We start from the raw sequence: 24,445 nt of genomic DNA on the forward strand, positions 1-24,445 counted from the left end.
GAGAGGGAGAAGGGAAGAGAGAGGGAGAAGGGAAGAGAGGGATGGAGCAGGGAAGAGAGAGGGAGAAGAAGCGAGAACAGAGAGAAGGGCAATTCCATGGTAACGGAATTTCATTTAAAAATGTATATCAAACAGAAACCATTTTACAGGAAGAACTGTGCACATACAAAGATTGGTATAAATCTTAATTTATTTTTTACTGTGTAAATTGTTCAAAGTGGTCATTGTGCATAGAGTTGTATGGTTTGTTAAACTTTGAAATCAATGGTTTTTGGTTGCCATACATTTTAAAGTGAAAAATCAGAGTATCAGCGTAAATCTGTTACCGTGGAACTGCCCAGAGAGAGAGAGAAGCATGAGAGAGAGGGAGAAAAGAGGAGGGGGTACAGTACTCACAGTGAACATCCTCAGGCTGTGAATAATTTAGTGGAGCACTGGGAAGACGAAACAAAGACGAACACAAAACACTGGCAGCGTTTGACCCAGAGCTGCAGCTACATCAGCACACATCACAGTTGAGAGCTCCCTTTCTCTCTCGCTCCTCTCCCTCCCACTCTCTCTGTTTTTTGCTCTATCCCCTCCCTCTCTTCCTCTCTTCCTCTCTCCCCACCCCCTCCCTCTCTCCCCCTCAGAGCCAGCCAGTGAGGAAACAGCTGTGCTCTCTTCTTGTTTAGCCTCACAGTCTATGAGACCCAACAGAATGGCTGACAACTCAGTTCCATATACATCCCACTGTCACTTCCCCCATTCATCCAGCCCCCCCCCCCCCCCCCGGTCCTCAGAGAGAGGAGAGAGACATGACGCTGTCTGCCACTGCTAATACTGAAGCAGGGAAGCTGGGCTCAGCCCAACCTTCATGGAGCCCGGCCGTCCCTGCAGAGTGCAGACACAGTGCCCATCACAGTCAGGAGCTCCTCTCCTTTGCCAGACGTAGAGACAGCTCTGAGACAATGCAGCTACAATCAGCCAGTGGATATGGCAGGGTAGGGTACCGCAGACAGTAGGGTTCTATAGTGCGGATGGAGCAGACCTCTGCTCTCTCCGTTATTAGGGGTAGGAGAGATTCAATGGAGCTGATTAAGCACACTTCATCAGGGCACCATGCATCACTTCACCTGCTGAGGTGTCTGTCTGTCTGTCTGTCTGTCTGTCTGTCTGTCTGTCTGTCTGTCTGTCTGTCTGTCTGTCTGTCTGTCTGTCTGTCTGTCTGTTTGTCTGTCTGTTTGTCTGTGTGTGTGTGTGTGTGTGTGTGTGTGGTGCAGTGGGCTGAGGATGGCTTCTGCGGAGGGGGGGACAGTTGGGTGGAGGGGGGTGAGTCGGCCGGAGGGGTGGGGTCCCGTCGCTCATCAACACTGCAGGGCGAGGTCATTTATTACCGTAATTAAAATGTGGCCATTTACAGTACGGAGCACCAAAAAAATCAGAGCAAAAAAACAAACAAACAAAACAAGTAACATACTTTCTAATACAAACAGCTATTCTCTCTCCCCGTCTGTCTCTCTCTCCCTCTTTGTCTTCCCTCTCTCTCCCCCTCTGTCTCCCTGACATTAATGGGAGGTCCCTTGTTTGTAAACGTGCCAAGTTGTGTGCACCACCGCAGGCTGTCTATTACAGCAGCCCTCTGGGATGCCTGCTCCATATGGCGCCACATATGGCACTCAGCAGCATCAATTAATGTTGTTATAATACAGATTTTTATCAGCTGTGTTTTCACTCCTTCCCTCCTCTCTTTTACCTTCGATTCTCTTCATTTCGTCCCACTCCCTCTCCCTACCTCCTTTGCTTGTGTGCGTGCGTGCGTGCGTGTGTGAAGCTTTCGCCCGCCTTCCTTTCCCTGATTCCTCACAACCTGTCTTATCCCCTATCAGAGAAGTTGGGCTTTTGAGCTCACCTGTCAAAGCTGCGTGGTGCTATAGAACCACATTCAAAGGCCCTGAAACATGGGGCTTTTGCTCCCTCCTGCTTTCATGCACTAGCTACAAAAGTTGCACAATTGTCAACGTGTCAGATTCTCCTACAGCAAAGGAAAGAAAAGCTTCTGAAATAGAAAAACTGCAAAAAGTTGAAAACACTTCAAGTGTACCAGGAAGGGAAATTGTGATGATGTAAATGTATAATAGTGACTATGGGGGTTGGATGAGTCCTTTATTAATCTCTTCTACCTCCTGTAGTGGTCACATCGGGTCAGCATTAGGCCTTATCAGAAGGATCATTTGTGCCTTAAGTGTGTACAGTACAAAGCCATCCTCACACAGACAGACACAACGGAACGGGGTGACTTTGGTGTCTTGATCTGACGGGGAGGAGAACAAGAGAGCAGCAGAAAGCGGCGGCGGTGCGGCGGAGTGGTGCTCAAAGGGCTCCCACGCCAACACGCACAGCAAGCTTCATCAGACAACGAAAGAACGAGAGAACGCCACAATTAGAGGAGATATCACTGGCAGCCCGGTGAGGAACGCTCCTCCCGAAACAAGAGCCCCCCCCCCCCCCCCCCCCCGCCCCCCCTTAACAGAACGTAACTCTCTGGTTTTGAGGAAGAACACTCTCAAAGGGGCTTTAAAACGTTACGGCTTGGCTAATCACTCTCGGGATGAAAGAGTTCCGAGGTGAGGAGCGGCGTGTACGGCGGCGGCATCTGCGGAGAAGTGGGGAGAAGACGGGGAGCTTCCTCATTCGGATTCTTCTGATTCCTGATTCTGATTGTTTTGTTCCAGCACCTCGTTCAGTTTCAGGCAGGCAGACAAGGCAGTGAAGCCAGGCAATGGAGGCAAGCAAGGCAGGCCCGTTTGAAGGTGCAGTCAGACTCATGCTTTGTAGTGATATCTCCAGCAGCGCAATCTCATTACCGTGTGATGTTAGGAGGAGAGACGCAGCGCAGGGGTGGATTGTCATCGCATAGCTGTCAAAAGTTCCAACAGGGAATAGAGATCCACTGACTAACTTCTCTGATCTATTACTGTATATTTCCCAGACTAGGCTTTAGTTTAGCATGCTAACACAGTCTCGTGTCACACAGGAGCCGGGAGTTAGAACCGCGGTAAGGCACAGTATGTTCCCCAGGCCCATAGAGCTGATTGGGATTCAACTCGGCAAATTAAGCCCAGCCTGTAACATACATCTAATGTCCAAACCCCAGATGCAACTATAAATACGCTGTAATCCCTAATCTCTAGGGTGGTGTTTGTTTCACTTCACGGTGGTTCACTTTCTGTTACAGTACATCTACTTAATTTGAACACAGAGTGTATTACACAGTCTTAAGGTACAAACACAACTACAAACAAGAAGCTATTTGTGTTTTGAAGGTGAACAAGTTCCAGAGGGCAACAACATCCCACACCTCTTTTAAACTGGGTCGAGATCTCAGCTCAGAGGTTTTACTTCCTATTAAATAATCCTTGCCAGTTCCTTTTGGGTGTCCTCTCTGTCTTCTCTAAGTTGATTTCACACGGGTCCCTCAGACCAAGCCTTCCGACGAAACGCTGCTTTATTCTGTTGAAGAGGCCAGCCAGAACCAGGGATTGATTGAGAAAAGAACCCGGTTACCATGTGAACCCGGCCTGTTGCTGGGGAGACCGTCACAAAGTGCTTCCTGGGTAATTCTCGAGGTCACTGGTTTGGTTTGCGCTTGGCCGTGTGGTGCAGATGGGTCCACCCTCATTCAAGGCCCAGCGGGAGCTCTTTCATTAGGCACCGTGAATACCCTCATTCATCCCCACAACCTCAATTGGTCACGCTGTGTCTATGCACAGGGCCCGGGACAAACGTCCCCCCCCCCCACCCACCTTCGTCATGGTGTTTTTTTGTTCTGGCTCATCAAAGGTATTGTCAAGCCTCAGGCCACAAACTTGAGACTCACAAACACACCAGTCAACACATACAGATTTGTGCTGGCCTGCAGAAACAGAGGAAAGGTAAGAGACTAACATTCCTTTGTTTTTTGTTGTTGTTGTTTCTAAACCTTTCAAAATGACATGCGTGACCCAGCTCCATTTTGGTACGCGATATTGTGATCGAAAAATCGCACAATCTCATAACAGCCCTACATGAGACAACAACTGACTTCCCATCGGTAACATACTGTGCCACACTCCTGCTCACAGTTCAGCCTGCTGTATTCTGCAGACTCGAGCTCATAGAATGAAATAGGACATGCTGGCCTTGTTGTAGCGTAGCATTCATGCTGCTGTGTTCTCCATAGAGAGAGCCTAGCTGAACAGCCTAGTTGAGCTCTGCTCTGGGCCATTCCAGTGCTAAGCCCCTCTGTCTGTCTGCTGAGCTGGGGCACTGCTGTAATGTAATGGATGTGCTTATCCCATGCAGCTGCTGGGTGGGTCGGCCCTTCATTCTCCCCTTCGCCTCATCCCAGGCTCTAAGAGAGTCTCAGGTCTGTCCTAGTGACTAATTGCGTCTAGTTGTTAGCGCCCCTGGAATGAGATCTGATTCAAGCAGTGACAGGCTGTGCAATCACTTATTTTTTCCCCCCCGTCTTTCCCTCCTCCACGAGGTTTACCCTTCCGCTTCTCAGCGTACCGGGCTGTAAAATTGAGCGGACGCCGGGCAGGATACGGAATGAGACCTGGCATCTTTCTACGCTGACGCTAACCTTGAGAAGAAGGGCTGCCTGCATGCAGCACCAGAGAAGGAGAAGGAGAGGCAGCCATCTTGGACTGGAGAATGAGAGGAGGAGGAGGAGGTGGAGGGGGTGGAATGACACTCCTTTATAAATCAAAGAGGACAACCTCCAAGAGGGAAGGAGGATGACAACAGAGTCCATATGAGCACAGGCAGGGGGTGCGGGGTGTGTATCCATAACAAAAACATAGCAGGAGTCCTCAGTGATGTTTAATGCACCATTATATCCCACATTGGCTGCTGCTAGAAACAAGATGGCGGCAGGGTGGAAGACAGGTTTGATTAAAACTGGAGGCTTGTTTCCATTGACGCTCAGGAAGGCGCATGGCTGATGCACAAGACAGAGAGAGAGAGACAGAGAGAGAGACAGAGCGAGAGACAGAGAGAGAGACAGGGTGAGAGGGAGAGAGACAGAAACAGAGACAGAGAGAGAGACAGAGAGAGAGAGACAGAGAGAGAGACAGACAGAGCGGGAGGGAGAGAGACAGAAACAGAGACAGAGAGAGAGACAGAGAGAGAGAGACAGAGAGAGAGACAGAGCGAGAGAGACAGAAACAGAGACAGAGAGAGACAGAGAGAGAGAGACAGAAACAGAGACAGAGAGAGAGACAGAGAGAGAGACAGAGCAAGAGGGAGAGAGACAGAAACAGAGACAGAGAGAGAGGGAGAGAGACAGAAACAGAGACAGAGAGAGAGAGAGAGAGAGAGAGAAACAGAGACAGAGACAGAGAGAGAGACAGAGAGAGCATTTGGCTCTTTATTAGAGGTGATTAGTCTTTTCTCTCCTCCTCCTCTTGTCTTCCTTTAGTAATGTGCTATCTGTTATTCCCTACCTGCATTCCACTACGCCACCTCGAGCCTCAACTAGTACAAACAATGGATTACGCTATGATGAACAACTTACATTTTCCACGTAATATTTAAAAATGTAATTTCTTTAAAAAGAAAATAACATCCCCTATTGCCTATCGTGTTAAGGAAAACAAAGGAGTCTTAAAATTAAATTAACTCTTGCGTGAGGCATATTTTAAACCCCAGCAATCATTTACCATGTAGAAAGAAACAAAACAAAACAACCCCCAGCCACAGTTATGATCTCAGCCCCTGTTCTAGAGAACAAATGCCTACCCTCCATCCTCCTCCTCATCCCTCCATCCTCCTCCTCATCCCTCCATCCCTAACACATGATATTAGTGCTGTGAGATGGTCTCTCCACAAGAGATTAACCAGGTTAAAACTCCCAGGCAGCTCTCTGGTGGGGCCGCTCTCCCAACTCTGGGGTCTGCACTATCATTTGCAGGGAAATGTCTTCAGTAATGAAGACTCCAGGCCCATAAATCCTACTGGCCTCGCCTTCCTTTCCTCGCCTTCCAACTCCATTGAACAGCTAGTAAAAATTCCCTTTAAAAAATTCATAGAGCAATTTTACCTCAAATCCCTCCCCGCAAGCACAATTATGGAACTTTCATCTCAATTGATTTATGTGCTGGGCAGGGGAAGAAAAAACAGGCTGTAAATCATTGTTTTTAAAGGGAAGGAGTGCTTAGGCCTTTAACAACCAGGCAGGCAGGCGGGCAGGCAGGCGGGCAGGCGGGCGGGCGGGCAGGCAGGCAGGCAGGCAGGCAGGCAGGCAGGCAGGCAGGCAGGCAGGCAGGCAGGCAGGCAGGCAGGCATACAAGCTGCTTGTTACAGTGGGAGGAGAGAAGAGTGGGAGGAGATGAAAGGGAAGGAGGAGGGAGGATGGGGAAGACAGGGGGGTATGGGAGCGTAACGGAGAGGGAGCGAAGGGAGAGGGGGGAAGCTATTCCACCTGATTAATAACACTAATCAAATTATACAGTGTTCCACTGTGCCCTGAAATCTGGGGCCATAATGTGTTCTAATGGCGAGGTTCATGGAGCTAAACTTCAGGAGGGAAACACCTTGCCACCGCTTCTGACTGCTGCACATCTTAATGAAGGCAGTAAAACCCCCATTTCCAGCAGCCGTGCCCGCAATGAAAGAAGAGATTGTACTGTAGTACTGCGCCCTGGCTCCACATACTGTAGCAAAAATGGAAGACTCTAACAAAAGACTGAGCAAGAGAGAGAGAGGTGGGGTGGGGGGGGGGGGTGGGGGGGGGGTTAAGAATATCGGGGCAATAAGAGACATCTATCTGAGGGGATTTAAAGGAGAGAGCACAGAGAGCACCATAAATAAGTGGATGTGGTGGCAGAGGAATTGGTGGTCCTTCTAAATGATTTATTTTGGGCGAGAAGTCCGCCTTTGACACGCGCTATCTCCTGCCTGCTTAGGGATAAGCCGGCCTGCTTTGCTACGACTGTTATCCTTAAAGGGTCTGACAACAGCCACATTTCATTACTATTTTACGACTGATGTGCCTAACCACAGCCTCCATCCATCCAGGCCTCCCTCTATTCATCAACACACACCCTGTCTGTACAGCTCCTGGTAGCTCCTGCGTCTTCTCGGCAGTACAGGAACAACAGCCATAGGTCAACTCGACTAAAAGATGGGCAGGATGCTGGATACTGATAGAACAAAGGAATAGGGCCAAGGCCTTGGCTGTCTTTTAACCTCTGAATCTACTTGTAAGCTGAGTGGAACACAGTAACTCTGCTGTGCGTGGTTTCATTTATCCCGTCTCTAGACACGTAGTCAGAAAAAAAGAGAAACATTACGGTTCGGATTAAATCAGGTAAATTACACCACGATGAAAACAATCAGATCAGCTGTGATGTCTCAATAAAAGCAAACATTATTTTAGTCTTGAGGCGGATTTCATGTGGGAAATAAAACTAACAAACCTGAGAAAACACAGATTGTTACTGTTATTATTATCATAATTACGTCTTGTGTGTTTTTTTGTACGTGCGAGCCGGCAGCCTCAATCGGGATGAAATGGCGTTTTAATTTGACGGAGCTTCCTGTTTTGACTGGCTCCGTTTCTATTTCCACACAAACAGTTTGGCTGTCGCTGTGCAGAAAACTCAATCAGGCCGAATTACATGTCTATCAGATCAAAATGTAATTGATTTGAAAGGCGACATGATATATAACTACATGACAGTGAAGGCACAGTGGGAGTCTCCGTAGGGATCAGCCTATGGGGAACTAATTAACGCTAGCTAGGTTCTGAATTATTGAGTACTAAACTAAAGCAGTGCCATTGAGGAATAGGAATCCACCATAACAACTTCTTAAGTGTTTGTCTCAACTTACAGCGGGGCAACCCAAGACGTCTGTGGGCCCGCCCGCACATCAATATTACAGTGAGTGATGTTGTAATGGTCCATAATTGAAAGGGTTCATAAAGGTGGGGTCAGGTCAGAGCGGACATACAAGTCATCCTATCTCTCTCTCTCTCTGTAACGCTTCAGACACATCATCCTATCTCTCTCTCTCTGTAACGCTTCAGACACATCATCCTCTCTCTCTCTCTCTCTCTCTCTCTCTCTCTCTCTCTCTCTCTCTCTCTCTCTCTCTCTCTCTCTCTCTCTCTCTCTCTCTCTCTATCTCTCTCTCTCTGTAACGCTTCAGACACATCATCCTATCTCTCTCTCTCTCTCTGTAACGCTTCAGACACATCATCCTATCTCTCCCTCTCTCTCTCTCTCTGTAACGCTTCAGACACATCATCATATATCTTTCTCTCTCTGTAACGCTTCAGACACATCATCCTATGTCTCTCTCTCTGTAACGCTTCAGACACATCATCCTATCTCTCTCTCTCTCTCTCTCTCTCTGTAACGCTTCAGACACATCATCCTATGTCTCTCTCTCTGTAACGCTTCAGACACATCATCCTATCTCTCTCTCTCTCTCTGTAACGCTTCAGGCACATCATCCTATGTCTCTCTCTCTGTAACGCTTCAGACACATCATCCTATGTCTCTCTCTCTCTCTGTAACGCTTCAGACACATCATCCTATCTCTATCTCAAACACGTCATCCTATCTCTCTCTCTGTAACACTTCATACACGTCATCCTATCTCTTTCTCTCGTCTCTGTAATGCATGTTATAAAGTTGGGGTCAGTGCGTACGCATATTATTTAACACTCTTGTTTCTGTTCGCATGTCATGAAGGTAGGGTCAGTGCATACTTACACATCATACTGTCTCTCTCTTGTCTCTGACACACTACTCCTGTGCAGTGATGTCACATCCTATCTCTATGTTGTTTTAGTAGGCAAACCACCACTGAGACCGGAGTGAAAAGGTTAGCAGTTAGCTAGCATTAGATCCCAGTAGCAGCACACCACATACTGTGCCTAGTATGAGAGCTTTATCCCTGTCTCTGTATGCGCTAGTACTAAAGTAGACACAAAGAGCTAAAATGAGACAGTAGCAGGCATTCTCTGCTCTGGGGGACCCAGTATGCTCTCTCTCTTTCCCTCTCTCTCTCTGAAACCCAGCATGTCACCCTGACCCTGAAACCCACAGGGCCTCCCTGAACCTCAAGCTTGCAGCAGGGGCCCTGTGGAGAAGATAAAGATATAAGCCAGCACAGCGCTGTACGGTGCGGCGTGGTGGGGCCTCCACATCCCTGAGGTGCCCAGTGGCTGTCTACTCCCCCTGAGAGACTGGAAGAGCCATACTCCCCTCTCTGTTCTCTCTCTCTCTCTCTTTCTGTCTCTCTTTTTCCCCTTCTGCTAGCTTACCCAGAAAATGAGAACTCAATTAATTCCGGGGAAATGAGGGCGAAGGAGGAGGAGGCCCTGGAGCCCTGAGAGAGAGAGTGAAAGAGAGAGAGAGAGAGAGAGCGAGAGAGAGAGAGAGCACAGTGGAGCTCCCTGTCGATTCTGTGGCCTGGTTAAGACAAACACAGGCAGAGCTGTGACTGGGTGCATAGGGGAGCAGAGGAGTGAGGTGTGCATTAAGTCTTTATTAAGTTAATCCTGTCTACAGTTCAAACATGGCTGATGAAAGTCCCTCATTAAAGAGCCAAGCGGAGCGAAGGGGGGCTATGTACACGAACCAGTCACAATGGGACAGACAGACAGACAGACAGACAGACAGACAGACAGACAGACAGACAGACAGGCAGGCAGGCAGGCAGAGAGAAAGAGAGAGAGAGAGAGAGAGAGAGAGAGAGAGAGAGAGAGAGAGAGAGAGAGAGAGAGAGAGTGAGAGTGAGAGTGAGAGTGAGAGTGAGAGTGAGAGAGTAGGCGGAGCATGAACTCAAAGCCCTGAGATGTAATTAAAACAAAGCTGACACTCAATACCACTCAATACTTGGACATAAAGTGCCTTCAGAAAGTATGCACACCCCTTGACTTTTTCCACATTTGTTAATCATTTCAGGAAACTAGGTGCACGTCACTACTTCACAGGAGAGGCAGTTTTATGGCAGAAATGCATTCTGGAGCATGTGAACTTTCATGTGCCTTAATAACAGATGTGTATGCCATGTGCAAATATGAATAAAATTGTTAAAATATGAGCCTAGTTGGTTTAGCCACGGAAAAAAACAGGAACCTTCCAGCTAGCCATGATTGGATGAGATAATGAATGGGCTGGACATGCCGAGAGACGAATTTGGATTGGTCTGCCATGTAGCATGCTTCTGGCTATATCCTGAGCTTAGTATGTGTAGATCATCCTTTCTACTGCGTTTTTTTGAAAGATATCATGAAGAACGGCAAAAGTTACAGAATTTATTTCACATGACCCATCAATTTAGACAAGTGCGTTTGGGTAAGAATCATCTAATTAATATAAAATATTTATACAATATTTATCTGGATACGTTCTATTTTTGATATTGCTACTATGCAAATAACTATTTCACTGTACCATTTAAACCTCCTGTATCCTGTGCATGTGACAAATAAACTCTCGATTTTATTTGATATAGTGTGTGTTTACCAGAAACGGCAATGTGAAGAACAACATGATCTGCACCAAAATCAGATTAGGATATAGGCCAAGGACTAGATAGTGTATAGCTACTACTTTCACCAATTTTAGTCTTGAAATCTTCGTTGTTTACTACACTACCTTACTCCCTCTGTTTAGCACATGGCCTCATGTGACTCCTTAAAGAGATGGGTGAGGCTAAGGCTTGTGAATGATGCTGAATGGGTGTAGAAAAAGAGCTTTCCAGTAGGTGTACCAAAACATTCAAGTGCCATTTTCTCAAAAGTGGAGTTACAAGTTTATCAATATTCAAAGCATAATTACTTTCCCATTGTTCCTCAACTGCAGTGTATGATATACAATATTCTATCTCTGAGTCTCTACTTTTATCAAATGTAGAAAAAAAACAATTTCAAATGTTGCTACATAAGGATCGAATCGAGCCGATCGGTCACATTTTGTTGTGTTACAAAGTGGGATTAAAATTGATATAATTGTAATTTGTCGTCAACTATCTACACAAAATACCATGTAATGTCAAAGTGGAGGAAACATTTGAAAATGTGTATACAATTCATGAAAATAAAACACTAATATATCTAATATAATATATCTTGATTAGATAAGTATTCAGCCCCCTGAGTCAATACATGTTAGAATCACTTTCGGCAGCGATTACAGTTGAGACTTTCTGGGTAAGTCGCCAAGAGCTTTGCACACCTGAATTGTATAATATTTGCATATATTTATTTTTTACTCTTCAATCTCTGTCAAGTTCTTGCCATATTTAAGTCAAAACTGTAACTAGGCCACTCAGGAACATTCAATGTCATCTTGGTAAGCAACTCCAGTGTAAATTTGGCCTTGTGTTTAAGATATTTTTAAATTTTAAATTTTATTTCACCTTTATTTAACCAGGTAGGCTAGTTGAGAACAAGTTCTCATTTGCAACTGCGACCTGGCCAAGATAAAGCATAGCAATTCGACACATACAACAACACAGAGTTACACATGGAATAAACAAAACATATAGTCAATAATACAGTAGAAAAAAGAAAACAAAAAAAGTCTATATACAGTGAGTGCAAATGAGGTAAGATAATGGAGTTAAGGCAATACATAGGCCATGGTGGCGAAGTAATTACAATATAGCAATTAAACACTGGAATGGTAGATGTGCAGAAGATGAATGTGCAGCTCTTTCAGAACATCAGCTATCTGGATTTGGGTGAAGTAGAAATGGTGGGGGCTTGGGCGGGTTGCTGTAGAGGGTGCCAGGCAGTTGACCGGAGTAGGGGTAGCCAGGTGGAAAGCATGGCCAGCCGTAGAGAAATGCTTATTGAAATTCTCAATTATAGTGGCTTTATCGGTGGTAACAGTCCTAGCCTCAGAGCAGTGGGCAGCTGGGAGGAGGTGCTCTTATTCTCCATGGACTTTACAGTGTCCCAGTGAGTTTGTACTACAGGATGCAAATTTCTGTTTGAAAAAGCTACCCTTAGCTTTCCTAACTGCCTGTGTATATTTGCTCCTAACTTCCCTGAAAAGTTGCATATCACAGGGGCTATTCGAGGCTAATACAGAACGCCACAGGATGTTTTTGTGCTGGTCAAGGGCAGACAGGTCTGGAGTGAACGAAGGACTATACTCTTCCTAGTTCAATTTGTTTTTAATAGAGCATGCTTATTTAAGATGTTGAGGAAGGCACTTTTAAAGAATAACCAGGCATCCTCTACTGACGGGATGAGGTCAATGTCATTCCAGGATACCCCGGCCAGGTCGATTAGAAAGGCAGGCTCGCAGAAGTGTTTTAGGGAGAGTTTGACAGTGATGAGGGGTGGTCGTTTGATTGCAGACCACATACGGATGCAGGCAATGAGGCAGTGATCGCTGAGATCTTGATCTTATATCTTATAGCAAGCGGCAACGATGAGAGGCTTGTTTCTGGAAATATAAATTTTTAGAAGTAGAAGCTCGAATTGTTTGGGTACAGACCTGGATAGTAAGACAGAACTCTGCAGGCTATCTTTGCAGTAGATTGCAATACCGCCCCCTTTTGGCAGTTCTATCTTGGCGGAAAATGTTGTAGTTAGGGATGGAGATGTCAGGGTTTTTGGTCAGACACGGCTAAGACATCCGGGTTGGCAGAGTGTGCTAAAGCAGTGAGTAAAACAAACTGAGGGAGTAGGATTCTAATTTTAACATGCATGAAACCAAGGCTTTTACGGTTATAGAAGTCAACAAATGAGAGCACCTGGGGAGTGGGAGTGGAGCTAGGCACTGCAGGACCTGGATTAACCTCTACATCACCAGAGGAACAGAGGAGAAGTAGGATAAGGCTATTGCTAAAGGCCATACGAACTGGCCATCTAGCACGTTCGGAACAGAGAGTAAAAGGAGCAGGTTTCTGGGCACGATAGCATAGATTCAAGGCATAGTGTACAGACAAAGGGAAGGTAGGATGTGAGTACATTGGAGGTAAACCGAGGCATAGAGTTATGATGAGAGAGATATAGTGTCTAGAGACGTTTAAACCAGGTGATGTCATCGCATATGTAGGAGGTGGAACAACATGGTTGGTTAAGGCATATTGAGCAGGGCTAGAGGCTCTACAGTGAAATAAGACAGTAATCACTAACCAGGACAGTAATGGACGAGGCATATTGATATTAGAGAGAGGCATGCGTAGCCAAGTGATCATATGGGTCCAGTGAGTGGTTGGGCTGGCTGGGGACACGTCAATTCAGACAGTTAGCAGGCCGGGGCTAACAAGCTAGCAGTTAGTAGGCTGGGGCTAACAAGCTAGCAGTTAGCAGACCGGGGCTATGAAGCTAGCAGTTAGCAGACCGGGGTTAGCAAGCAAGCAGTTAGCAGACCGAGGTTAGCAAGCTAGCAGTTAGCAGACCGGGTTAGCAAGCAAGCAGTTAACAGGGGCTAGCAGCTAGCAGTTAGTAGACCGGGGATAGCAAGTTAGCCTTTGGGGGACGTCGCGATGGGGGTAAGTCTGTTTTTGCCTCTTCGTGCGGTGACGTCGATAGACCAGTCGTGGATTAGTAGGGTTCCAAGTAGCTCTAGATTGCTAGCAGGCCACGGTTAGCAAAATGGGCCTTCAGCGGACGTCGCGCCTGAGGGGCCTGTTGGAATCCTCAGGCAGATTATGTCGGTATTCCAGTTATAGAGGATCGGTGGGGTTCCGTGCCACGTACCGGCAGTAGAAGGGGTCCGGATATTGTAGCCCAGGAGTGGGCTTCGGTGGTAGCCCAGGAACCCTAGCCGGGCTAGCTTCAGGCTAATTGGTGCTTGCTCCGGGATGGAAACGCTAGCCAGGAGGAGTCACCCGGGATTGCGGTTAGCTAGTTGCGAAGATCCAGATGAAAAGGTTCAGAATTTGCGGTAGGAATCCGGGGATATGGAGAGAAATATAGTTCTGTTTTGCTCGGGTTTGAGTCACGTTGTACGAACTGGCGAGAGCTTTCCGAGCTAAAGGTTAGCTGATGACCGCTAGCAGTGGTTTGCTGACTGGTAGCTGGTAGCTAGTTAGCTGGCTAGCTACAGTTGACTGATTCCAGAACCGAAGTAAATAGAAATACTTTAGAAAAAAGCAGAGGTCTTGGCTGATTTCTTTTGATTTTCCCATGATGTCAAGCACAGAGGCACTGAGTTTGAAGGTAGGCCTTGAAATACATCCACAGGTACACCTCCAATTGACTCAAATTATGTCAATTAGCCTATCAGAAGCTTCTATAGCCATGACATCATTTTCTGTAATTTTCCAAGCTGTTTAAAGGCACAGTCAACTTAGTGTATGTAAACTTCTGACCCACTGGAATTGTGAAACAGTGAAATAATCTGTCTGTAAACAATTGTTGGAAAAATGACTTGTGTCATGCACAAAGTAGATGTCCTAACCGACTTGCCAAAACTATAGTTTGTTATCAAGAAATTGGGGAGTGGTTGAAGTACGAGTTTTAATGACTCCAACCTAAGTGTATGTAAACTTCCGACTTCAACTGTAGATGTTTTAAAGTCAATATTGGTCTCATGGTGAAATCCCTGAGCGGTGTCCTTCCTCTCCGACAACTGAGTTAGGCGGGACGCCTTTATCTCTGTAGTGACTGGGTATATTGATACACCATCCAAAGTGTAATAATAACTTCACCGTGCTCAACATGATACTCAATGTCAGGTGCCCTTCTTTGTGAGGCATTGGAAAATCTCCCTGGTCTTTGTGGCTGAATCTGTGTTTGAAATTCCTTGCTCGACGGAGGGACCTTACAGATCATTGTGTGTGTGGGGTACAGAGATGAGGTAGTCATTCAAAACTTGTGTTAAACACCATTGCAACTTATTATGTGAATTGTTATGTACATTTTCACTCCTGAACTTATTTAGGCTTGCCAAAACAAAGGGGTTGAATACTTATTGACTCAAAACATTTTAGCTTTAAATTTTTTATTAATTTGTAAGAATTGACATGATGGGGTATTTATTGTGTGTAGGCAAGTGACAAAAAAATCTAAATGTAATAGATTTTAATTTAAGCTGTAACACAACTAAATGTGGAAAAAAGTCAAGGGGTGTGAATACTTACTGAAGGCACTGTGTATTGCTCAATAATTGGACAATGTGTATCTCTCATGTGGATTTGAGATCTGTTCATACATAACCTTTCTGTGACTGAATGCATTCCAACTGTCAAGCATAATCCAACTACCTAGAGGCACAAAGGCTGATATAATCTAAACAAACAAACAATATTCTTTCCAAATGCTTTGTTAGCTTCAGTGCGTAAGAGGTAATCTCCCTCTAAGTGATGAGGGTGAAGATGGTTTGTGTGTGTGTGTGTGTGTGTGCGTGTGCGAGCATGCGTGCATGTGTGTGTGTGACCCTTAGCTCATAATGACCTCACCTCATGTCTCCCAAACGGGTGCTCGTCTCTTTTTAAAGAAGTGAACTGCAAAGAAGAGACAACAGTCATTAATCGGGATGGGTCTGTCCACCACCACCCTGCTTGCCTGCTGCTATATTAAGATCTGGTGCACAACCCGCCTGGTGTACGTCAGCTCTTTTTCTCCTGGCCTTGCAGAAAGTTAGCCTAGCAGCTGGCAGAGGAGTAGCTGTTGCCAGAGGGTATTACCAGGTTTGAGGTCACAAAAACACAGTGACACTGAGAGGCAGGAATGTGACAGCATGTTCAATCTTATCGGCCACCTCCACTTATAATAGGCTATTTGATGGTGGGGCTGTGTGGCTTAGCTGGGAAGTGTGTTGTCCTAATAACGCCAGTGTCATGGGTTCAATGCCTGTTGGGGTCATATATACAAAAATGTATGCACTCAGTGTTCTAAGCCACTTTGGATAAAAGGTTGGTTAGATTACGCTACGTTTGCAAACCGCCAACAAGGCTAGACAGCACGAATAACTCCAACTGAACATAAACCGTTTTCTCAGACATTGGGGATATTTTTCTATGTGTGCTTTGTTTTCAGTTACAGTTTAATATCGAGCCCCGAGGAAAGGAAAGTGAGACACAAATTGACCCATTTAAAAAAAAAAAGCCCTTGTAAAGATCACACAGCATCTACAGAAGCTTTATAAGCGTAAACCACTTCAGTTCATCAGAGAGACAATCTTTCGGCACTCAGAGGTATTTCTTATTTCCTGACGTACATTACGGCTTCATTGCTTTCTATTACTCTACCTTAAGTTCCCATTTACCCCCACACTGCTACCCGCCAACCCTGATCCCCCATCCCACCCCCTAAGGCAAACCTAGTAAAACAGACCAGCCTGACAGATCCAAATGTTCATATGATAAATAACACGTATGCTAAGAGCCAGGGGGGATTGTAGCCAACGTGTTTCCAAGAAAATCAGTCTGCCACCAGCACTTAAAGTGATTGAATAGCCTGTAAACAGAAGCTGCAGGCTTTCTTGTTCCTGTCTGGGAGATACTAATAAGGTTGTGCTTCGAGCAAACTAGCTAAGGAAGGAGGAGAAAAAAGAAATAAGTGAAGTTCATGAACTGTGCAGTAACTGCAATAGCTTTTTAAAAATACCTCTGAAATCTGCCGTATTCGTGAACCGAAACTGCAGACTGAGAAATGCCACAAGACCAAAGAGCGTCAAGCGTCGAGCCAGTCATAAGACGCCCCGGGTCAATGGATGATAGTGTTCCTCACATTACCCAAATTAAAATGAGGTCTGTCTTTAACAGTCTAATAAAAAGCCATATGAGGATCGTTTCCCTCCCCCTATCTCTTCCACCCTTTCCACTTCTGAAGAGAATAAATTCTCCTTTGTTCACATTTCTTGTAAAGACCTCTTTGCTCTCATGCCAACATCTTCTCCCTATCTGTAAAATCCATCACAGTCAAAGTTCATTTTTTGGGGCAGATTAGCTGGGGGAGCCACAGTATATCCAATTGAGAAAGTGTGGAGGTTGCAGATAGGGCTTGTTAATGTCGCAGGCGACATTAGACGTGAGATCAGCGTGAAAATGAATTAAGCACACAATTTAGTCGTTAAGCTGAAAGAAGGCCTTTGTGGTCTCCTCAATGTGTCAGCTGACAGTGATACTGTATTTAGACTCAGGATATTACACTAATAACAACACTCAAAACAACACACAACTCTAACATCCGTAGATACCCTGAATATAAGCGAGGTGGGCTTTTAATGAAGATAAGCATGTTGCTTTTTACCACAAGACAGACAGACAGTGGTTAAACAGGTTTGTCATTTAGTGGGAAATGTATCCGTCGACTCTAGAATGTTGTACTTGACAAAACCTGTCCTAAGTATCTGACAACAGCCTTTTCTAGTGTTTGCTCAGTTTACAAAACCCAGCAAGTCTATCAAACCTAACAGACGTGTTAAATACTCAAGTATAGAAACAGGCAAGCAAGCAGGCTCTTTAGCGTCTGTAACCTCAACTTTTGTGTGGTCGAGGTTTTCTGCAGCAAACAGTACTAACTGTAACAGGATGCGGGGAAGAAATAAAGCGCAAAGTAAAAGTTCAAACCCCTGAATGTAACAGCGGGCTGTTTCACTTATGGTGAGTCATAGTGATACTGGAGTACAACCCACGGTGTAGGTGCCATTTGTGAAAAACACAACAAGTGAGATATGAGTTGCTAATGTGAGAATTAGGGAAGGTGAGCCAGCCTATAGACCAACCTATTAGTAGCATGGACTGCCTCTGCCCTGACCTGCTAGCCTAGCGAAACCAAGATAAGAAACAACAGACAAGCCAGTCATTTAGTTTGGTTTGTCCTCTCTGGCCTCCTTTAGTTCAGTGAAGCCTAAACCACATTAGAGCCTTAATTCCCAGAAGAGAAGAGGGGATGCTGTTGCAGTAGCAGCCTGATAGATAAGGATAAAGCAGCAGGTGAACAGAGCCTTTGTGATGGACCAGACCACAGAGGAAACTAGGCCCAGACTTGGCCCTGTGTTACACTGCTAATTTGATGTCCATTACCCACCACTGACAGCACTCGGCTTCAGAGGCAGGCAGCATCCTCTTACTTCCCTCTGGTCACCTTAGAATAACAAGGTTCGCTGCATCAACAGAATAGATTAAATTGAGCAGAATTGAACACAGTTAATTGGCTTTGGTTTTTGGCCGCCTGTGGGAGACTCCAGGAATAGATGACAACCATGTTGGAGCCAGAGTATCAGTTGACTCTGACTAATTATTCAAAAGGTTTGTTGTGATTGGTTGTTGCTAGGGTTCAGGACAGGGGTGAAGCTACACAGCATTTACTAGGAAAGTGGCACTACTACACTACTGTGTGTATGTGGGAAATGTACCAAACCTAAAGTGTGCTTAAACCACATACTACTGTAAATGAGTTTTTCAGTGGCTATACATCTCCAATTACAGGTTGTATTGAATGTGGTAGAATGGTAAACACCACCACCGACCGTGTCAGGAGAAATCATGCATGGCTGAGAGGAAGAAGAGTACATAGCAGGACTCCTTTAATAATTGTACCCTCCATTTATTCACCACCACAGGCATGCGTCAACTTGAAATGTGTAATTACAGTAATTGTGAGCCCGGGCGAATGGGCCTCCAATACACCCTTCACCGTTACGTTGAAAATACACAGCGTGCCGTCCAGGATGAGACCACCAAAAGCATACTTAGGGGGAGGCCTCAATTTGTGAGCTCTACAATAAGAGACGGTGGAGAGCTGCGGAAATGTCTAGGTACCTGTCATAAGAGATCCATCATTTCTAAAATTCTTTCACTGTGGCAGAGACCTAATAAAAACGTTGTATTGCCAATGGCTTACTGGGTTAGATAAAGCATGTGCTGGCAATACCAGGGTTGTGGGTTTGATTCCTGCATTGGCCACATATACTGTACTGTATATCAAAGTGTTTGCTAAATTACCATACATAATTCATTCCCATACAGAGAATACATAAAATATCTACACTAGAGTGTGCATGATATTCTTACGGAAGCCCTGAAGCCCAAGGCAAAAAGAAATAACGTATACTCTTGGAATTTTCTTGTATTAACAACTTAGTATCTCGTTCGAACAACTTAGTATCTCATTGAAATTACTTAGTATCTCGTTTGAAAATTTTACTACGTCATTCAAACGAGATACTAACATACTGACTAGACCGAGCACGAGCATGCATCCGCGTGCACCATTGCGCACATGTTGACTTTGTCCATCCACACCAGACGCGATCAGGACTCGCACGGCTGAAATATCAAAATGAACTCTGAACCACCTATATTAATTTGGGGACAGGTCGAAACGCCTGAAACATTCATGGCCATTTAGCTAGCTAGCTTGCTGTTGCTAGCTAATTTGTCCTGGGATATAAACATTGGGTTGTTATTTTACCTGAAATGCACAAGGTCCTCTACTCCGACAATTAATCCACAGATAAAAGGGTATACAGAGTTAGTTTCCAGTAATCTCTCCTCCTTCAATCTTCTTCTTCTTTGGACTTTATATGGCGGTTGACAAACAACTTTAAGGTGCATTACCACCACCAAGTGAATCTCAGTTCAGCCTTCAATCACCCACGTGGGTATATGCTCCTAAAAACCAATGATGAGATGAGAGAGGCGGGACATGCAGGGCGTCAAGCGTCAAAATTGGAACCAAGTTCTATTATAGCGCCTGTTTACGCAGACACTAGTTGACGCTCGCGAGCAGTTTGGATGAAATGATTGAATAACAAGTATGTGTACATTTATTTTGCAACACTCGCGCACGTAACGCGAACGGTGTGGTCAGCATGTTAGTTTTTCAAACGAGATTCTAAACTAATTACTATCTCGTTTGAATGACTTAAAACATTTTTTTGCCTAATTAGGCCTCATTTGTTATGCATCTTGTCAGACCGTGTAATGGTCTAGTCAGCCATTAATTCACTGGTTCAATCCATTGATATGATTATTCATTGACAGTTCTCTGACAGCCTAAAGCAGGCCTGCTTTTGAATGCCAGAGCATGTACGTAGGTGAGTGTGGAGCGAGGAGCAGAGCTCAGCCACAAGCTCTGGGCATGCTCTGCCTAGCATTTTTCTTTCCTTTTCTCACTATTCTTTTAATTAGGCCTATTTGCTTGTAATTGTTTAGCCCACCCCACCAACAGCAGTTTATATTCTACTTTCTAACATTAGGATATGTAGTTTCTATTTTGAAGGATTTAAAAAATATATTAACGAATGTTTTAGGTAGGCAATACATAGGCTACTGTAAAATTCAGCTTTGACATCTGTCTTAATAATAATAATATTTCAGTTGTAAACTGCATTTCCCACACTCAATGCAAATGTGAATTTTGGTGCTTGCTTCTGTGCACAAATCATTGTACCTCTCCAGTTTGAAATGATTTATACCCTTTTTTTATAACAAAGAAGCTGATACTGGCCTTTATTATTTACAATTTATTTAGGATATTTTAGAGAATAAAGCCGGGGGGATCATTTAGCTATTTGATTTGTAATTTTAGGACCCCTTAAGGAATATATAAAATATACAATATATACAGTTGAAGTCAGAAGTTTACATACACTTAGGTTGGAGTCATTAAAACTCATTTTTCAACCACTCCACAAATTTCTTGTTAAACCTCTTGAAGCTAGGGGGCAGAATTTTTATGTTTGGAAAAATAACGTTCCCAATGTAAGCTGCCTATTTCTCAGGTCCAGATGCTAGAATATTTATATAATTGACAGAGTATGATAGAAAACACTCTAAAGTTCCCAAAACTGTCAAAATATTGTCTGTGAGTATAACAGAACTGATTTTGCAGGCAAAAACCTGAGGAAATCCAACCAGTAAGTGACTCTTATTTTGAAAAATCACTGTTTCATTGCCTGCCTTTCGTTTATTTAAAGGGATATCAACCAGATTCATTTTCCTATGGCTTCCTCAGGGTGTGAACAGTCTTTAGACATAGTTTCAAGCTTTTATTCTGAAAAATGAGCGAGCTTTATCAAATCGCATCAGTGGATAGCTGAATGTCCTTCCATTAGTTCATGCGAGCGAAAGTTGTAGCTCGACATTTTCTTTATCTCTGTTATTGAATAGTTTACCGTCCGGTTGAAATATTATCGATTATTTATGTTAAAAACAACCTGAGGATTGTTTATTAAAACGCGCAAACCAAATGGAGGTTTTTGGATATAAAAATAATCTTTATCGAACAAAAGGAACATTTATTGTGTAACTGGGAGTCTCGTGAGTGCAAACATCCGAAGATCATCAAAGGTAAGCGATTCATTTTATTGCTTTTCTGACTTTCGTGACCAATCTACATTGCTGCTCGGTGTTAATAATGTTTTGTCTAGTGATCGAAAAACTCACACAAACGCTTGGATTGCTTTCGCTGTAAAGCATATTTTCAAAATCTGACATGACAGGTGGATTAACAACAAGCTAAGCTGTGTTTTGCTATATTGCACTTGTGATTTCATGAATATAAATATTTGTAGCATTTGTTTTTCAATTTGGCGCTCTGCAATTCAGCGGTTGTTGATGAAAATGATCCCGCTAAAGCGATCAGTGCGTCAAGAAGTTAACAAACTATAGTTTTGGCAAGTCGGTTAGGACATGACACAAGTCATTTTTCCAACAATTGTTTACAGACAGACTATTTCACTTATAATTCACTGTATCACAATTCCAGTGGGTCAGAAGTTTACATACACAAAGTTGGCTGTACCTTTAAACAGCTTGGAAAATTCCAGAAAATTATTTCATGGCTTTAGAAGCTTCTGATAGGCTAATTGACATCATTTGAGTCACTTGGAGGTGTAGCTGTGGATGTTTTTTCAAGGCCTATCTTCAAACTCAGTGCCTCGTTGCTAGACATCATGGGAAAATCTAAAGAAATCAGACCTCAGTAAAAAAAAATTGTAGACCTCCACAAGTCTGGTTCATCCTTGGGAGCAATTTCCAAATGCCTGAAGGTACCACGTTCATCTGTACAAACAATAGTACGCAAGTATAAACACCATGGGACCACACAGCCTTCATACTGCTCAGGAAGGAGATGCGTTCTGTCTCCTAGAGATGAACGTACTTTGGTGCGAAAAGTGCAAATCAATCCCAGAACAACAGCAAAGGACCTTGTGAAGATGCTCGAGGAAACAGGTACAAAAGTATCTATATCCATAGTAAAACGAGTGCTATATTGAAATAACCTGAAACGCCGCTCAGCAAGGAAGAAGCCACTGCTCCAAAATCGCCATTAAAAAAGCCAGACTACGGTTTGCAACTGCACATGGGGGGACAAAGATGGTACTTTTTGGAGAAATGTCTTCTGGTCTGTTGAAACAAAAATATAACTATTTGGCCATAATGGCCATCGTTATGTTTGGAGGAAAAAGGGGGAGGCTTGCAAGCCGAAGAACACCATCCCAAGCGTGAAGCATAGGGGTGGCATTATCATGCTCTGGGGGTGCTTTGCTGCAGGAGGGACTGGTGCACTTCACAAAATAGATGGCAACATGAGGAAGGAAAATTATGTGGATATATTGAAGCAACATCTCAAGACATCAGTCAGGAAGTTAAAGCTTGGTCGCAAATATGTCTTCCAAATGGACAATGACCCCAAGCATACTTCCAAAGTTGTGGCAAAATGGCTTAAGGAAAACAAAGTCAAGGTATTCGAGTGGCCATCACAAAGCCCTGACCTCAATCCAATAGAGCATTTGTGGGCAGAACTGAAAAAGCGTGTGCAAGCAAGGAGGCCTACAAACCTGACTCAGTTACACCAGCTCTGTCAGGAGGAATGGGCCAAAATTCACCCAAATTATTGTGGGAAGCTTGAGGAAGGCTACCCGAAACGTTTGACCCAAGTTAAACAATTTAATGGCAATGCTACCAAATACTAATTGAGTGTATGTATACGTCTGACCCACTGGGAATGTGATGAAAGAAATACAAGCTGAAATAAATCATTCTCTCTACTATTATTCTAACATTTCACATTCTTAAAACAAAGTGGTGATCCTAACTGACCTAAGACAGGGAATTTTTACTAGGATTAAATGTCAGGAATTGTGAAAAACTGAGATTAAATGTATTTGGCTAAGGTGTATGTAAACTTCCGACTTCAACTGTATAAATATTTATATTTGATGCAACATTGAATTTCACCTTACTGTTGTGAGCCTATAGAAACACATTGAATAACAGCTTCATATATGGATAAATAGAAAGTCCCACCCAAAAAATCTGAAGGAAGTTTGTTCTGAAGTGTCTGTTCTATATCTGAGAGATATAAGAAAGGAACAAATGTATATATATATATTATTTTACATGTATCTAACTGCTTATTTTAGGCATAAAATTATCTCCATATACAGTATAGTTCCATAAATGTTTTAAACTGGTACCGGCTACCTTAAAACTAGTGTTGTGAGGCTTGTGGGCATCCTAGAGCAAAACAACTGGCATGAGAAACTCTACTGTCAATAGAGGGTCATATTAGTGTGTAGCCCAAACTGTTCGGAAGCTTTAGATAGAAGTTGGCAGACCGGCTGTACCAACTTCAGACGAGACCTGTGACGCTTGTGGTGGTCGTAGAGCAAAACGGAGAACACGATCGTGTTCATGAGTCTCATCTTTCCACAGAGGGGATACAGACAGATACAGACATTTTCGTGAGGAGACCGATTTTCAGGATGTCTCATGGTCTGACAAACACCAGAGCGGAATTGGAGCGGGAGAGAAGGCTGACACCATCTACCTGAATGAAGCTCTGCTCCTCGCTCCACACTCACCTACTTACATGCTCTGGCACTCAAAAGCAGGCCTGCTTTAGGCTGTCAAAGAACTGTCAATGAATAATCATATCAATGGATTGAACCAGTGAATGAATGGCTGCAGCAACCATTACACGGTCTGACAAGATGCATAACAAATGAGGCCTAATTAGGCAAAAGAACAATGAAGCATTTTTTTTACTAAGTAGTTAAAACGAGATACTAAGTCGTTCGAACAAGATACTAAGTCGTTCAAACGAGATCCTTCCAAGAGTCTACGTTATTTGAAAAAAAATGTTTGCCTTGGGCTCCAGGGCTTCCATATATTCTCAACAAAAAGACTGAGTTGAACCACATCCCCAACCTACACCACCCCTAACAAATCCAGACAGATACACATAAACGGCAAATGTGTACCCACAAGTACCACTATAGAAGAAAAGCCCACTTACAAGCCTGCTGCACAATAGCCTGGCAATTAGCGGGTAGAGAGGAGGAACGACAGATCTGTTACAGTTGTTGAATGTTAATTACAGCATTTCACGGTGGTGAGGAGATAACGAGTTACTGCGAGAGAGAGAGAGAGGCGCGTTGCTGCGTGCGTTCTTTAACGAGGAGCAGTGTTTTTTTTTATGAAACTTGAGATCAAGGACAACGAAGCGTTACTGGGCCTGTCAGCGAGCAGCGCCTTCCAGCGCTTT

The 24,445-nt window shown here is 44.2% G+C and overlaps 1 protein-coding gene across 8 annotated transcripts in view; it reads right to left on the reverse strand.

Moving 5' to 3' along the window:
* The window catches only part of LOC139576586 (autism susceptibility gene 2 protein-like), a 381,761-nt gene that overhangs the window by 144,139 nt on the left and 213,177 nt on the right, over positions 1–24,445 (reverse strand). For 6 of the 8 annotated variants that reach the window (XM_071402841.1, XM_071402842.1, XM_071402845.1 and 3 more), the window contains exon 5: positions 15,403–15,447. The exons of the other annotated variants lie outside the window; for them this stretch is intronic. In XM_071402841.1, coding sequence (XP_071258942.1) covers positions 15,403–15,447 — 45 coding nt within the window. The remainder of the gene's footprint in view (positions 1–15,402; positions 15,448–24,445) is intronic. 8 annotated transcript variants of the gene reach the window in all.

Source organism: Salvelinus alpinus, chromosome 5 (genome assembly GCF_045679555.1).
Source record: "Salvelinus alpinus chromosome 5, SLU_Salpinus.1, whole genome shotgun sequence".
NCBI lineage: Eukaryota > Metazoa > Chordata > Actinopteri > Salmoniformes > Salmonidae > Salvelinus > Salvelinus alpinus.